General features: G+C 42.9%; 1 protein-coding gene across 2 annotated transcripts; it reads left to right on the top strand.

Annotated features, from left to right (window-relative positions):
* Nucleotides 1-645: 645 nt before the first annotated feature.
* Nucleotides 646-17,126, top strand: HSD17B7 (hydroxysteroid 17-beta dehydrogenase 7). Of its 2 annotated transcripts, none has more exons than XM_081323692.1 (9): nucleotides 646-851; nucleotides 2,271-2,474; nucleotides 4,019-4,111; nucleotides 7,469-7,583; nucleotides 9,744-9,938; nucleotides 11,358-11,462; nucleotides 12,536-12,592; nucleotides 13,168-13,266; nucleotides 16,062-17,126. In XM_081323692.1, exons 1-9 carry the CDS (start codon nucleotides 817-819, stop codon nucleotides 16,158-16,160), a joined length of 1,002 nt encoding a protein of 333 aa, XP_081179818.1. In that variant the 5' UTR covers nucleotides 646-816; the 3' UTR covers nucleotides 16,161-17,126. The 2 variants fall into 2 exon arrangements, with proteins under 2 accessions (XP_081179818.1, XP_081179819.1); XM_081323693.1 differs by lacking the exon at nucleotides 646-851 and adding an exon at nucleotides 1,447-1,522.
* The last annotated feature ends 233 nt before the right edge of the window (nucleotides 17,127-17,359 follow it).

The following is a 17,359-nucleotide window of genomic DNA, read 5'->3' as shown; positions in this document are numbered from 1 at the left end:
GGAAGGAAAGGAACAGACAGACCACGCATTGCTCCTGAAAGCAGCAGGAGGAACACTCCGGCCTGATGATGACGGATGGGATTTCGTCGAAACGTCGCCACAACTTTCTGAAGATGAAAGGAACGCGGGAAGAAACCCGAGACTCTAGACCTACACATACAGACACCCGCGAGAATCTACGAAAACATATATATATATATATATATATATATATACACACACACACACACACACACACATATATATACACATACACACAAACACACACACACACACATATATCCCCTTCTAAAGTATTGGTTGTCAGGATAGCATCATCTCTTTCAATGGATCTGGGAAAAGCCCCAAGTCTAGGAACCAGGAGTTAAGTTTCGACTTGTGCCCATTAACAGCTTCGTTCTTCACTTTAACCGTCTTTCCTGCCTTCTTAGAGTAGCGGCATAGCTACTTACATACTCCTTTCCATTGCATCCAAGCAATGATAAGCTCAGAGCGACGGGAGCGTTCTTCCACCGCCCCAAGGCTAACCTGAGTGGCTGAGTGTCGCCAGATCCCGCCTTTTCATCGTCGGGCTACTGTCACGCCACCGCCCCGTTTCCCCTTTTGCTACAGACCTTCCTCCCGACTCCGGACTGGGAGGGGGCCGCCAATCTGGGCTCCCGAGGAGTTGGTGAGGGGCGGGGCCTTGCTTGCTGGGACGACCAGAAAGAAGCCTCGCCGATCCTTGGAGGCGGCGCATACCCTGATTTATATAGCCGGTCCCGGCGTCCCCTCTTCATTTTTCGATCGACCCCATTCAGTTTGGGACTTGCAGCCATGCAAAGAGTAGCCATAGTCACCGGCGCCACCAGGTGAGAGCGGATCGCTGAGATAAAGCCTGGGGAAAAAGAGGGGGGGGGAATTTAATCTGTTTATGCCAGGGGTTGGCAACCTCGGCTCTTTTAGGACTCGTGGACTTCAACTCCCAGAATTCCTGAGCCAGCCATGCTGGCTCAGGGATTCTGGGAGTTGAAGTCCACGAGTCCTAAAAGAGCCGAGGTTGCCTACCCCTGGTTTATGCAGTTAATTTGAAAGGACGTGCGGGTCCCACAGCAGACGGTGTGACAGGAGTAGCAGTGGGATGATGAACCATGTGGGTAAAAGGGGAGGATCGGTGGGAACTTGAAAATATTTTACTCCGTTGAATTATGCCCCGGCTGCATTTTTTACATTCTTTTAATATTTTAATTTTTGTTGACTAGCCTTTAAGAACAACCTGCTTTGTGCTAACTGTCCTCTTCAAAGCTCGGTAAAAGTGAAGGGGCTCTGTGGGACAGGGATAAATGCGGTGAAACAGAATTGAATTGGATGTATTAGTATAATAAATTAAAGAATTGCCTTGCTATTTTTCGTTCTTGTCATCTAGCTTAATGTCTTTGCGTCCCTTAACGAAAAGCAGGATAAAGGCAGATCAGCTCGACTTTTTACTGACTGATAGCTAGAACACGATATGCATGTTATTTGTCTTTCCACAAGTGAAAAAGTTGGACTCGAGACTCAATAAATAACTAGATCTTAAAAGAAGGGATCTGATAGTTGCAGTTTTGTGAAAAAAAACATTAAAGCATTTGGGTGTTTTTCTACATGATAAAAGTTTTTTTCTACATGATAAAGAGCAGAGAGGAGGAGAGAACAACATAGGCAGGGCTCAATTGCCCAGGAGGAGAGTGTCCCACGCCACTCCACAAGGCACACCTAGGGATTAAGATTTAAGGAGATGCTGTGGGGTAGGGCATGGGAACAAACGTGGTATCTTGAGATAGGTAAATTGTGCTCTTATCTTTGTTTAACCTGGACAACTTGAATACCAGACAGGCTGGTTTCCTACTTTACGACTGCAGACTGCATTTCTGAGTCTCTCCTTTTAAACTGCAGGCAAGCTGTGATTTAAAAGGAGACTCCGGCTGTATTGAAATTGCCTTCAGCCAGAGGCAACTGAAAGGAACGTGTGTGTGTGTGTGTGTGTGTGTGTGTGTGTGTGCGCGTGCGTGCATGCGTGCGCGTGTGTGCTTTGGTTGAAGGCTTGCCAGCATATGTGGGAGCTTTTGGGGAACATGGGCAGTTATTAAAGGACTGTATCTTTTGCCAGCCAACTGCTTTGCCTTCGTGCAGGACTCTGGGTCATCACATACCAGGGAATGTACTTTCTCAACTGTTGCATAATGAATTTCATAGAGGGTTGATAGTGAGAGTCTTTGACAGGCCTTAACTGTATATTGTTACTCTTGCAGTGGGATTGGTGCTGCGCTGTGTGAACGTCTGCTCCAGGAAGATGAAAACATCCATCTTTGTTTAGCCTGTAGAAATATGGAAAAAGCCAATGCCACCCGTGACAACCTATTGTCTTCCTTCCCCCGTGCACACATCAGCATTGTTAAAATAGATGTTGGCAAGCTGGAATCTGTCCTACATGCAGCTCAAGAAATAAAGATAAGGTATAGGGAGAAGGGCAATCTATTGGGGGGAAAATGTTTCTATATGTAGCTCAGGAAATCCTGCTCAATCAGCTCTCCAGGATGGATTTCTAAGTCATATTCGTATTGCATATTTCTACAATAAGTTAATCTTGGAATAATTTCTCCAGTAGTAGCTATATTAAGGATACCAGTCTTTTTTCCCCCCAAGCAGACCGAGACATTCAGTAGCAGAAACAAGTCAGGATCAGCCACAGAATGACAGTGAGAGGAGGCAATGGATTCCTTGCACTATTTCTTCTGCAAACAAATGAGAACCTTGACTAGCAAAAAAGCAATAGAACAATGGGAGAAAGGAAAGGGCTTAGCTACAAAGCATGCTTTTTGCTGGTCCCTGTAACTGCAACTAATTATAATTTTACTTTTATTGTCTAGGCCAGGGGTCTTCAAACTTGGCCCTTTTATGACTTGTGGACTTCAACTCCCAGAATTCCTTAGCCACGCATGCTGGCTGAGGAATTCTGGGAGTTGAAGTCCACAAGTCATAAAAGGGCCAAGTTTGAAGACCCCTGGTCTAGGCTTTAAGCAGTAGTTGTTTTAATGTAAAATGGCTGGTGCTGATTCCCCCCCCCTTCATTGGCCTAGGATGCTTTTCTTATGGAGTATGAATTATGGAATATGTAAAAAATGCTGCCATAAGATAACTGGAGAATTGTTAATCCAAGCTTTTCTTAACTCTATTGGACCAATAACAAAGATAATTGTGCTTATGTAGTATGTGAGTAAATAGATCATTTGGGTATCCTTTATAAATATTGAAGTTCGTCCCCATCAGTGCCAAGAAGAACGTCTAATGGTAAGGTATTGTAAGAACCATAATCCGACTGCTTAATGCAGGGGTCTTCAAACTTGGCCCTTTTATGACTTGTGGACTTCAACTCCCAGAATTCCTCAGCCAGGCACACTGGCTGAGGAATTCTGGGAGTTGAAGTCCACAAGTTTGAAGACCCCTGGCTTAATGTCTAAACATGTCCTTGTACAGTTGACAGAATCAAGTAGTAATACTTTTCCTGGACTCTTTGTCATCAGGCATTTATGTTTAAATACTCTGTTAAGAGAAGAAAACTAATTTTCCTAAATGTGAATGCAAGCTAAAGGTTTTTTTGTTTTGTTTTGATTTGTTTTCCTGCTCAGTGAGAGGTCATTCTAAGATCAGCCTTCTGGTTTCTCCCTGAAACAGTTTAGTTAAGCGTAAATATGAACACTTAGTCCAGAAATTCCTCTTTGAAGAAGATATGGTGTTATTAGGTGTTATGTATCGACATATATTTCTAGATTAGTTATGTATTTAAGCCTTTCAAGTTAAATTATTTTATTTATTTATTTATTTAATTAGTTTTCTATACCGCCCTCTTCCCGAAGGACTCAGGGCGGTTTACAGGGCAGCATATAAAAGACAATATAAAAAGATAATATAAATTAAAGAGGGTTTTTGTTTTTGGCAAGGCATTTTGGAGACTGCCTGATTCTTCTTGCAATAACCAGGTCTTACTTTCATTGTACAGATTTCACCGATTGGATTATCTCTTCTTGAATGCTGGGGGCATGGTCAATCCACATGTCAGTTTCTGGGCATTTTTACGTGGCCTCTTCTCCAGGTATATTATATAAGCTAATTTAATTGTTCTTTTTCTACATGACTCTGAAAAATTCCTTCCTTCCTTCCTTCCTTCCTTCCTTCCTTCCTTCCTTCCTTCCTTCCTTCCTTCCTTCCTTCCTTCCTTCCTTCCTTCCTTCCTTCCTTCCTTCCTTCCTTCCTTCCTATAGACACCCATCTCAGTCAATGACTCTAGGCAGTTTACAATTTTAAAATATACAATTAAGACACTAAAACATTTTAAAATAATAAAAACATCTAAAATAAATATACATAGCAGCCAAGATACTTGGCCAATTAGCAAAACAGCCAGGGACCCTTGACATATTCAGCACACCAAGCTCAGAAACATAGACAGGTTTTAGAGCCTTACGAAAGGATAACGGGATTGACGCCATTCTAATCTCTGACGGGAGAATGTTCCACAAAGCAGGGGCCATTGTGGAAAAAGCCCGTCATCTAATCGCCACCATAGCAGTACAATGGCTCAGCAGTTAAGACGCTGGGCTTGGCTGGAAAGCCGAGCATCGCACAATGGGGTGAGTTCCCATCCTCACCTCAGCTCCTGCCAGTTTGAAAGCTTGCAAATGTGGTGGGAAGGTAACTGCACTCTGTGACATCAAGCTGGCTACGTGACTAATCCTAATCCTTGAAATGGAGCTGAGTGCTGCCCCCTAAAGCAACAATTAGCAAAGTAAAATCCTCAGGGACTCATTTATCTTTTTCTAATCCCCATCAGCTAACATTCTTTCGCTGACGGGATCTGCAGCATGCTCATTCTGCTAGATTGAGTTGGAGGGGTAGAGACTCTTGGGAAAAAGTAATCCCTTAGGTACCCTAGTCCCAAACCATGTAGGACTTTAAAGGTGACCACCAGCCTCTTGACTTGGACCCAGAAGCATACCAGTAACCAATGCAGCTCTCATAAAAGTACTGTTAACGTGTGCCATATAAATAGGAGGGATGGATACAATGGACCTTCCAGTAATGGGTAGCAAATAGATAGGTTAACCAAGGTTGGAGCCTGGAACTTACTCCTCACCCATGCAGACTTTTTCCTGTGTTAGAAACATTAAAGCCACACAGTGGTCATGAACTTCTTGAAGCTAGAACCATGAATTCTGTTCTCTTTGTAGAGAACAGAATTCAGTTCCTGGCTACCTACATGCTTTTCTTTGTCCTTTCTTATGTGCAGCATTGCTAGAGAAGACATATCCAATAGGATAGTTTGGGACATCCATGAATTCGAAGCTCTCTTTCCAAGTTTTAAAATGACTTTCTGTCTTTCACAGCTTAGATATAAAATGTGTTTATATACCAGTGGCAGATATTTAAAAACCTTGACATAAAGAAAGCCCAGGACTACTACCGTATCTTTTTTATTCTTTACATCACACAACCTGTGGCTTCCTTCTAATTTCATTTGTAAGGGAGACCGTTGGCTGAAGTTTGTCACATTCAGTCCAAGCTAGTTTTTGAACAAGGAAGCTTCAGAAAGAAAACAGATACTGCATCTATGTGCTGGTGCCCAGTATTTTCAACCAAATTAGCTGTGCTGCAGGAAAAAGAACTAGGAGGCTTGTATCACATTTGAAAAATATATAGAGGCTCTGCTTTTTACATAGGTTTCAGAGAAAGTGGTCAGGATCAACCATTTATATTGCCAAACAGAACATAATAAAGTACTGCTTTTCAACAGCAATTTCCATAGAGGACACTAGCCAATTGTATGTTATAGAAAAATACAAGTGGCTCACTTTTTGTTATTTTCACTGAAGTCTTGGAGAGCACCTAAAACTTTACCAGAAATTTCTACACATCATTGCTTGAGATGATGGAATATTTCTTTGATGAACAATTTTTACTATAAAGACCACCGACAAAAAATAAAATGATTGTCCTCATACTCACATTTGTCCCCAAAGTCTTCAGCTTAATATACCACCAAGAAAATATGGATGAAGATCAGAAAGAAATTCTCTCCATGTTGAAATCAATACAAGACACTATTGCTTTAGCTCATGATGAGTCTAAAAATAACACAAAGAAGATAAAAGAACAATTTTCTAACCTAAACAAACCTAGAAAATGACTACAAAGAAGGAACTAGCAACCCATTAAATAGAAGAAAAACTAGAGGATGTAGATCCAAAGATGGAGGACCTAAGGGAAGGAACTAACAGACAGACTCAGACAACTGAAGAACTAGAAGACGTAGCAATAATATCGGAAATGGAAAAGACATCTTACCAATCAAGATTTCAGAACACATTTGAGGAAAAAGAAGAACTGATTGAATGGAAGATAGAGTTGTTAGGAGAACTCTGGGGAATTAGAGAAGGAGGGAGGCTATAACGAATATCAGTGGGCTGACAGTTCTTCCAAAAATACTTTAAACAAATGGTCTTTTTTATTCCAAACTATATACACAAAAACAGAGGAAGAATTACTTGATGATTCAAATGCATTGGCTTGGAAAGTTAGTTGGCAAAGAAAGACAGCTAGAGTAAGACTGAAGAAAATAGAGGTTTTGACCCATTAGATGGGACGTTATACGATTAATTAGTTGTTTGAATATGGTGGAGAATAGATAATTGCTAGAAATAGAGGTATTATAACTAGAAGATAAGATTTGTAATTAGAATATTAGATTTTGGTATGAGAAGGGAAACAGGAAAATGCTAAATAGTTTGAATCAGGGAAGTTTTTGGTTACTCAAATATAACTTTGGAATGATAAATAATAGAGACATTTTGAACACTCATGGGAAATTAAATTTTTTAAAAAAGCAAAAACTACTGATTGAACATATGGAAGTTAAGTGCAAAAGCAATTAAGATATGTTTTGGTTAGAAAAGATATCTTAAACTGACATTATTGATATTATTAGAAAAATGTAACAAAAATGTTGATATTTAATTGTATATTTACTAATAACAAGAATTATATTTGCCTAGTGTGGGAAAACAGGTACTATTGGAAGAAGAGACGAAAAATTTGATGGTGTAATTTTGGAATCTAGACTGAAGAAGTTAATATAGACCACTGAATTACTAATGGATCCAGACAACACTTTGTGTATTACGTATTTGACTGTAAAACTAGAAAATTAATAAAATATTTATAAAAATAAATAAATAAAACTTTACCAGAGTTTGCTAATGGTCAAGTTTAAGAATTCTAGACAGTTTTCAAATGAAACTTGAATTCAAGTTAAGGAGTCTGCCAATTCTCACAATAACAAAATGGAAAAATCAGACCGCTACACAAATGCAAGGAAATGATATTTTTGGTAATGATTAAAGGTTCCAGTCATTTCTTTGGTAAAATTAAATGTAATGTCTTATCTTCTTTTCAGCAAAGTATTGCGAATGCTCACCACCGCAGAGGGGCTGATTGCCCAGCAGGACAGGGTCACTCCAGATGGCCTGCAGGAAGTCTTTGCAACCAACTTCTTTGGACATTTTGTATTGGTAGGGAAGTTTGAAGCAAGTGCTTGTATGTCTCGTAGGCATGTCATCATAGCATTGATTTTGTAAAGCTGCTATGTTTCCCAGTTCTATAGGCTTGAGATCTTCTATAGCAGGGGTGTCAAACTCAATTTCATTGAGGGCCGTATCAGCATTGTGGTTGCCCTCGGGGGGGCGGCAGTTGGGTGTGGCTACCATGGGTGTGACCAGGGGGCATGGCCTACTGGGTGGGTGTGGCCAGCTTGACATCGCTCACGTCAGGAGTGCCTGGGCAGGCCTGGGGCGGATCCAAGGGTCTCCGGCGAAGGTAGGTGGGACCAGGGTGAGTGGTGGGACATGGTCCACTGGAGGAGCCTCACCGTTCCTCTCAGGCTGTGCGGGGGTGGTGGTGGCGGACGATGGCATGGGCTGCCCAGAGCCTTGGTCAGTGGAAGTCAAGCGTCCAGCCCTTGAGTTCAGGAACCCTGCAGCCCCGCCTGGCCTAGCCCTACTTCCCCAAGGGGGCGCCCAGCTGCCTTCTCCTCAGGGCTGCTGCTGCTGTGCTTGCTCTCCTTGGCCAAGTTGCTCATGGTGTTGCAGGACGGCAAAATGTGTGGGTCAGAGGGAGGCCTACTCCCTGTGAGGAGACTCTGCTTTGTAACCAAAGCATCCTCAGCAATAGGATGGGAAACCGCCAGGAGAAGTCAGAAGGAGGGGACAAGAGGATTGCAAAAGGGCAGCAGGGCTGCTTGGGGCCAGGTGCTAAGGCAGGAGTTCCCTCAGACCTTTCCTCCCTCTCATTATAATCTATCTTCCTTCCTTCCTTCCTTTCTTTCTCCCCTTTCTTCTTTTTCCTTCCCTCTTCATTCTCCTTTCCTTCTTCCTTCCCCTCTTTGCTTCTTTTTGTTTGTCTTTCCCTTTCTCCTTTCCTGTCCCTTCTTGGATGCTCAAATGCAAAAGAGGAAACATTTCTCGATGCCTCCTTGCCTTGTGATCAAATGCCACTTTTGCTAGTAGTCTGTGGCCACTTGAAAGACTGAGAACAAACCAGGCTCAGTTTATCCCGTGCTTGCATTTAGTGGGGGCATCCATAGACAACAGTACAGCAGAACTGTCAAAATGGTGGCTGTGATAGTTGATCAGAGCTTCTCTGTTTTTTATGTGCAACAGCTTTAGCATTTAAGAACAGAGGTAAGCTAGTTGCTTTTCTATTAATACATAATCCTTAAAAGAGCTCTCCTGAAGGGACTCTGCCATGGTCTAATTCAAACTGGAAATATAGCAAAGGAAAATATTTTCCCCTGCTCTGCTTTGTCCTGTTTCCACCCCTAGAAATGGCTGTTTGCAACACACAAGGAAGGGATACTTTCCTAAGAGTTCACAATTCAAGAATACCAATGTTAACTTGGATTGCCAATAAAGTCCTGTCTGTGACAAAAGAGAACACAAAATTGCTTTCTCCTTTGAGCCCAAGTCTCGATGCAGGATTGAAGCAGAAATGTGTGAACTGGGGCATCTCCAACCAGGTTGCCTCTCCTTTCCTTCCTTTTTCCCCTTCCTTCCTCCCTCTGTTCCTCCCTCTTTTTTCCCTCCCTCCCTTCCTCTGTTCTTCCCTTTCTCCGTTCCTCCCTCCCACCCTTCCTTCCTTCCTCTCTTCCTCCCTCCACTCCTCCCTCCCTTTTTTCCCTTCCTCCCTTCCTCCCTCCATTCCTCCCTTCCTCCGTTCCTTCACCTTCTCATCTCTTTCCTTCCTCCACGCTCAGGAAGGGGTGATGGGAGGGGGAGAGATTGCCAGTGCTGCCATGTTGCCGCTGGTCTTGCTATCCCATGTGGGTGGGTGGGTGGGGGCTGTCCCGGTGAAAGGAAAGCCTCGTCGTGGGTGCGAGGCTGAAGGCGCTGGGGTGGGGTGGGGTGCTGATCTACAACTTGGTTGCATCTATCAAAGCCAGAATGCGGTTAGCCTTAGATCCATGGAGCCTCTGTCCTTCCCCCCAGGTTTGCACACAGGAAAAGGCCAGCGTCCTGGGTGAAGTCACCCTGCGGGGCAAGACAGCCAGCAGGGATGCCGGACTCTGCTTGTTCTGGTGCCCAGGGGGCAGGACGCCCCGTGGATCTAAGGCTGAGTGCATTCTGGCTTTGATGTTTGACGTGTCTGTTCTATAGGCTTGGTTTGTTTACTTTCAGATCCGGCAGCTGGAGCCTCTGCTGTGCTGCCTTGAAAAACCTTCCCAGCTCATCTGGACTTCTTCAGTCAGCGCCCATAAGTCTAACTTTAATCTTGATGACATCCAACACAAGCAAGGCAAAGAGGCCTACAGCTCCTCTAAATACTGCACTGATCTTGCAAGTGTGGCTTTAAACAACTATTTCAACAAGCAGGTGAGGCTCAGCTCTTCCGATTTTCAGCAGACTAGAGCAGAAACGTCAAAGAACAAGTATGCTTGTCCATGTGGCTGGAAAGATAAGAGTTTGCAAATAATGCATAATTAAGACTTCTAAAGCTTCAGAGACAGAGAAGGAGCAGCTTTATAGATTTCAATACCTTATAACGTCAGCCTCCATAGCGACTAATAGAATCAAGTAAGGTGTTGTAAACAAATGTGCATATTTCAGATAGATACTTTTTTTTACTTTTTAGATACATATTGATACAGATTTAGAATCTGCCATTGTTCTGACTCTCTGATTTTTCAAGAAATAATTTGCCTACATATTACATTGTCACTGTGAAAGTAGAACATAGCCATAAGCCTAAGCTGCCCGCGGAGCTTAGGACTGCCCCCGACCTCCGTTCATTCCGCCGGGACCTGAAGACCTGGCTCTTCGAGCTCTCTGGCCCAGGCTGAGAATTTTTAATTTTAACGGGTTTTTATTTTCTCTCAGGGTTTCATTTAATCTTTTTTAATTGTTTTAACTTTTGTATGGATTTTCTTTTAAATACCCTGTAAACTGCCCTGAGTCCTTCGGGAAAGGGCGGTATATAAATCTAAATAATAATAATAATAATAATAATAATAATAATAATAATAATAATAATAATAATAATAATAATAATAATAATAATAATAATAACAACAACAACAACAACAACTCGTCCCATCCTGTCTTTTCTCCCATCTTTTGTCCTTTCTGGCTGCCTTTTTCCTCTGTTTGGGCCAGGTGCCACATTTGGAGAGAAGACAAACGAAAGGGCTGAGATTCAAGATTTGGGAGGCAACTGCCAAGATAAAGTCAGGCTACCACGTAGAAAAACAGCAAACCTTCTCCTGACTAGTTTGAACTCCCTCGTGTAATCTCTGGTTGCTGTAGATGCTCTCTTCTTAGAGATGGGATTTGTTTCTAAGATAAAAGCTGCACCCAGTTCATTCTCTGCTTGTGCCATTATATAATTTAGATTGTAATATATAAATGACTGATGTCTTAAATTTCCAAGTCTTGTATAATTTTGAAAGACCCAGCTGGACATGGGGAGAATTGTCTCATTTGGCCAACAACAGCCAACCTCATTCCAAAAGATCTCTAAGCCTGGAGAGCAATTTCATTCTATGGAGGTCCCTCTCTATTGGCCTCAAGGCCAAATACCTCCCTTTTACTCCTCTGCTATTTATATCCATGAAAAGCAGAAAAGACCATTTTGGAAAAGGAAGCTTAGAAAAATATTTATTTCCTTCTTTGGGTGTGCATTAGCCAACAGGCATACTGTAGGTGAGCATGACTGTGCATAGTGTGATTATATTTTATATGATGAGCTTCTTTCCACCTCCCATCTCTTACCCTCTCCCCTTTTTCCTCAACTAGGGTTTATTTTCAAGTGTCACGTGTCCAGGTATTGTAATGACCAATCTGACTTATAAAATGATGTCCCCTCTTTTATGGAAGCTGCTTTTCCCTTTCTTGTGGCTGGTAAGTGCCTTTTGAAGTATTATTGCACCACAGAGTTAAAGTTGAGGGAAATGAGGATTGATTCACAAAGAATCATAGGAAAAACAGAATTTGCACCCCAGGATTCAGCATAATGTAAAAAATACAAAAATTGTGCTAAATATGTCTCTTACTTTGTTATACAGGGATAAACTACTTCGTACCTGCAGGTGCCAGTATGGTCCTAAACACTGGTGCCTGACATATTCTCTGCCCTATTGACTTTGTAAAGGAATTCTTTGCAAATCGAAGCTGGCATATTGTCTTTAGAAACATATTTATTAAGGAGTCTACCTTTTTTTTGCAAAACATTCCATTGAGATGATGTGTCTGGCTTATCTTCCAATAAATGGATGCTTTGTTATGGCTGTATCCATTGTGGCAAGGTTTCCATGGTGGCCATTTTGTGATTACATCCAGTATATCAGAGGTCTCCAACCTTTCCGGGCTTGTGGCCTGGAGAGAAGGAGAGTAGCTTCCAAATTGGTGCATACATGCGCATGCACACAAACAGGGCCACGCAGCATTAGTGGCCCCATTCATGCATGCAGCATGTGCTGGCACCGTGCACATATGTGAACAGGCTGCACAACCCACCCAGCGCTAGCGGCCCCGTTCATGCATGCGCAAATGGGCCGCACACACCCGCTCGGAACTAGGGCCTCGTTTGTGCCCGTGCACATGCGCAGATGGGGGCGTGGGCACTAGCGCAAGTGGGGAATGCGCACCTACATGTGCACGCATGAGCCAGCCATTTCCAGTGCCTACTGGCCAAGAGCCCACGGCCCGAGACCAGGCCATGGCCCATAGGTTGGGGACCCCTGCACTATATAATGTTAAAATTCCAACTAGTTTCTTAGCTCAGAAAGGTTGCCTATCCATTGTATATAGTAGTACCCACAGTGCAAATCCTATTTGAGAATTTTCTTACTGGAATATTACAATGGCTAATAGTGAAATTGTGAAACTGATTCCTTTGAAACAGATTTTTTTTAGTTTAATGTGTTTTCATGGGGGAAGAAAACGCTAACTTCTTGCTTCTTTTGCTCTACCAGTTACGCCTGTTCACCTCTACATATACCCTGACACCATACAATGGAGCAGAAGCACTGGTAAAATACTGTTAGATATATCCATGGCTCAGGGCACCTTCACATCCATTTGGTTCTGTCATTTCCTATGTAGATCCCATGACTCAAAGCTGATAGCAATTTTATTGTAGTATAAGGCAAAACTCTCGCAGATATTGTAGGCTTGGTCTTCCGTGCGTACTTAGCACATTTCTTTTAATGAAAAAATAGGCAGTAAAAATAGGCAAATAATCCATAAAAACAATGCATGACATACATAAAAAATTTCTTTCCCTCACAGCTGTGGACTGCAGACTTGATTTTGTAGAGTTAGAAATCAGAAGCAGAACTCAACAGTGACCAGGAGAGATGGGTTTGCACGCACCCTGAAATCAGCAAGGTTCTCTTATAACCTGAGCAATACTTCCATCTCTTTTAACATATCGGTATTGCTTGTGCTCTGCTTATTATCTTCTTTAGGAGTTTCTCTACCATTCCTTAGATAGATCACCGTGTTCCTTGTTTTCTGTGACGAGGCTCCCAGTGCTGAGATGTGAAGGTTCTCAGCACTGTCATGGAGAGCCCATGGAATAAGAAATGTTTGGGTTCCCTTCTAGATTTGGTTGTTTAAGCAAAAGCCAGAGTTGCTGGACCCCCTGGCGAAATATCACAGTTGTGCTACCATTCTGGGGAGGAGTTATAGTGAGAGCCGCAAGGTAAGTAAATTCCTTTTAGGAAGTGATACAATACGCACTCTTTCTGTAGGGTTGGTTGTAGGGTGCTGTGCAATACATCTCTGGACAGTTCTACCACCGGGCAGTGTAAATTAGGGATCCCACTGAGGATTACCAGAAAGACCTTTCCAGCACATCTTACAAACAATCCCATAGGAAATGTTAATGAATCTCGAATTTTAGAAATTGGAGAGATATTTCTGTGTAAGCCTTACTCGTTGCAATAATCCCCATTTATCCAAAAATTTTATCCCCCTAATTTTCTTGTGTTAGACCCTAGTCACATACAGGTAGTCCTCGAGTTATGATAGGTCATTTAACAACAGTTCAAAGTCACGATTGATACTCCAAAAGCACTTACGGCCCAGTCCCGAAGTTATATACGTTGTAGCACGTCTGTGGTTGTTTGCCCTTACAACTGGACCAGGACTGACCGCAGAGTCGCTGCAACATATCTCCTCCTCCCCCCGCATTCCACTTCCTATTTCCCCTCTATCCTGCCCCGGTTTGCCATAGGCACAGAGCCTGCAGGTTATATACACTCCTGCCCACTCCTCATTACTGATCGCTCACCTTTCCAGAGCTTAGGATGTCGGGGTAGGAAAAGAGGACAGGCCACTACATTATGTAGCCCTGTGGTGCAAAAGAAGAGTCTTTCTGAGATGCTGGCAAAGCTCTGTGTTATCAGCAAAACTCATCCCATGCTACAGGCTGCCTCTCCCTGCAAATGCACACGACCATGTATTGCCTCTTTCTCCCAGTGAGTGCAACTAATTCCCTTGGTATCATTCTCTCCGCAAATGCACACAGACCTCACCGCCTCTTTCTCCCAGCAAACACACACATGCCGCAGGGAATAGTTTACAGCGCCCCCCCCCCATACACACACACAAATCCATTCCCTGGGAGCACCTACATTTGCCTGCAGAAAGAGGGAAGAGTGATTGCAAGGAAAGGAGTTTGCTGCTGTTTCTCTGGGAGAAAGAGGCAGCGTGTGGCCACGTGCGTTTGCTGGAAGAGAGAGGCAGCATGTAGCAAGGAAAGAGTATTGCTGAAAACCCAGAGCTTTGCCAGCATCTCAGAAAAAGCTGCTTTTCTGCCATGTGGGTCCAGTTAATGGAGCAGCCTTTCCTCCTTTCCTCCCCTGACATCCTGAGCTCTGGAGATCTTTGAAAGGTAAGTGAGCGATTGATCAGTGGTGGATGCAGGGCTGGGTACAGAGGAGGCCCAAGTGAAGTGAGGTATGAGTCTCGGTGGGGGAAGGCATCGGGAGGCCAGGGGAAGGTGGGTCTTGTTCTTGCACTTCCCCCCCCCAATTGTCTTCTCCACCCTTGATTAACCCCTTGCTCACTTAACAACCCATGCATTTGTTTAACAAATACATTGAGGAGAGCTGAGGTGGAGGCTCGTTCACTTAACACGAATCACTTAATATCCTCCTATCTTCCTACCTTAATGTGGAATTGCGGTTGTAACTCAAGGACTACGTGTACACATTTTTATCATTCTAAATACTATATGTGAGTTGATTTTACTGATAACCACTCTGTCCAGATGTTGCAGACACATGGGGGAACAAGGTTCTTTAGGCATGTCCCAAACTGGATCTTGAGAAATACACAAACCAAGCATTTTGAGTTTGTCTCTCCTTCCTCCAGTCTAGTTCCCTGGGATTTTTCTATTCACAGCTCTTAGGGAGAGGTTCAACTGGTGTAACATGCAAGGGTCTCATTTAATCTTTTTGCCCTCCAGCTTTTCTGACATCGGATTTGCATTGCACATACTTTCAGTGTCAAACCTACAAAACTACATTTGGTCACAGCCATCTTTCTTCCTTCGTTTCGGCTTGCCACAACTTTTGGGGGAGGCAAAATGCATTCTTCTGTTCCAGACAAAACAATAACTTTCTTATGGGAACCAAGGTCAAATCATTTGGCAGGCTAGAATTACTGTTACAGAGCCCACCAAAGGTGTTAACTGGAGAATGTGATTTATTTCGTATTTAGTGGGTGTGGAGTTTAACTTTTACTTTGTAACCTTTTGGGGGGGGAACTTTCACCTTTGTTCGTGCTGATATTACGTAGCCATTAAAATTGTTCTTTGAGGAAAACAAATCCCTCAGAGTTCTTATTTCTTTTGGGCTCATCTGTCGGAACCACGACATTCAGCTTCAGTGGCTTTTAATTGGGCAACTTTGTGGGGAGAAAGATCTCACAGAAGACAGAAGCTGAGCTAGCACTTGAAATCTCCCCTATTAATTTAACTAATTCTTTTTTTAATTCTTCCTTTATTGTCAAAGTACAACATGTGTACATTGAGATTAGCTGAGCCTCCCCCCCCGTGCTCTCTCCCCCCAACACACAGTGACAACAAACCCTCCATCCCACCACACTATGTGAACCAACTACACCACACACCAGCCTCCCAAGTCAATTCTGCATAAGTTCACAGAGATTATGTCCCATTTAAAAGCCTAACAGCCCACGGATAAAAGCTATTTTTCAGCCTATTGGTACGGCTGGCTATATTCCTGTATCTCCTACCAGATGGTAGGAGAGTAAAGAGATACCGTCCAGGGTGTGAGTCATCCCTGAGGAATCTTCCTCACTCTTCCAAGGCAACAAGCCCTGGCGATGTCATCCAGTGGTGTCAGGGAACAGCCCACAATGTCTTGTGCTGTGCTCACCACCCTCTGTAATGCTTTCCTTTCATTTATTTATTTTTATTTATTAAATGCATATGCATATTTAGTTACTGCCTGTTTCTTTGACTTCCAGATGGATATTAATGAAGACACAGCAGAGAAACTGTACAAGAAGTTGTTGGAATTAGAAAAACAAGTTTTAGTGAGCAACAGTCACCCAGATGAAAAATAGCAAGACAGCTGTTCAGAGGAAAATGTTTCTGCCACTTGGAACACTGTTTTTTTATTATGGTTTGCCTTTGCAAACCAGATTTTCCTAGTGGACTGCTGTAGATGATTGTGTGACTGGAGTGTGAAAGAAACTGGACAGTCACAGGGTCTCCTGCTTGAGCAGAGGAGCTTGGACTAGAAGTCCTCCAAAGGTCCCTCCCAACTCTATTCTGATTGACTGACTTTATTTCTCCTCCCAAAGATATTTTTGTAATACGTAGTTTTTTTTGGCCAACATCCTAACGGTGATGCTTATTCATTCAATGTATGCCATTCCCACCTGGGGCCTCAAATAATCCTGCCTTGGGGCTCCAAGTACTTTGACTGTGGCCCCAAACACTGTCCTGGCAATACTTGCGGGATAATCTTCCATTTTCTGCGGCTTCAATGGCTTGGATGAACTCTGTGCTGCAAACTCTGCACACTGTCTCTTTTCTCTTTCCCCCCCATTCTTAAAAATCCTAGCTTGTTAAAATGCGGGTAAAACACCATGGTAGCCTCTCCAATATATATGGTTTTATAAAAAGTCATATAAGGGTTAAAATGGGTTAAAACTGGGTTAAAAATACAAAGTTAAAAAAAAACCACCCTTTACTTTTGGAGGCACTCTTTACAGCCTTTGCCTCCTGTCCATCCTTCTTAGCTCTACTTTCTCATTATGTGATAAAGAATTGTGCAAACAATTACAACATCATTAGATTATGTTCAGTGCATTTTTATATATGTATATATGTAAGTGGCCCACAATTGGATATTTTACTGTTTCTGGCCATAGGGCTGTAATAAACTGATTTGATTTCTTTTTTCAAAAGACTGTATAATGAAGGTAGTAGTGTTGAGCATTTCTGTAGCTAAAGATGCTCATGTTATTAATTTTATTTTAGAATTGTTCTTTTTGCTAACAAGATAGCGTTTCTTTGAACAAGTCATTCTGCCTGTCCTCAGTGGCAGGGGTCTAAAGCAGGGGTGTCAAACTCAATTTCATTGAGGGCCGCATCAGCATTGCGGTTGCTTTCAGGGGGCCGGGTGGGTATGGCCTGGGTGGGCGTGGCTAGAGTGTGTATGGCTTACTGGGTGGGCGTGGCCAGCTCTACATCATTTGCATCAAGGGTGCCTATGGGGGCCTGGGCAGGAGTGGGACAGATCTGAGGGTCTCTGGGC

Source organism: Vipera berus, assembly GCF_964194415.1.
Source record: "Vipera berus genome assembly, chromosome: 3".
NCBI lineage: Eukaryota > Metazoa > Chordata > Lepidosauria > Squamata > Viperidae > Vipera > Vipera berus.
This window is presented reverse-complemented; position numbering and strand designations above follow the sequence as displayed.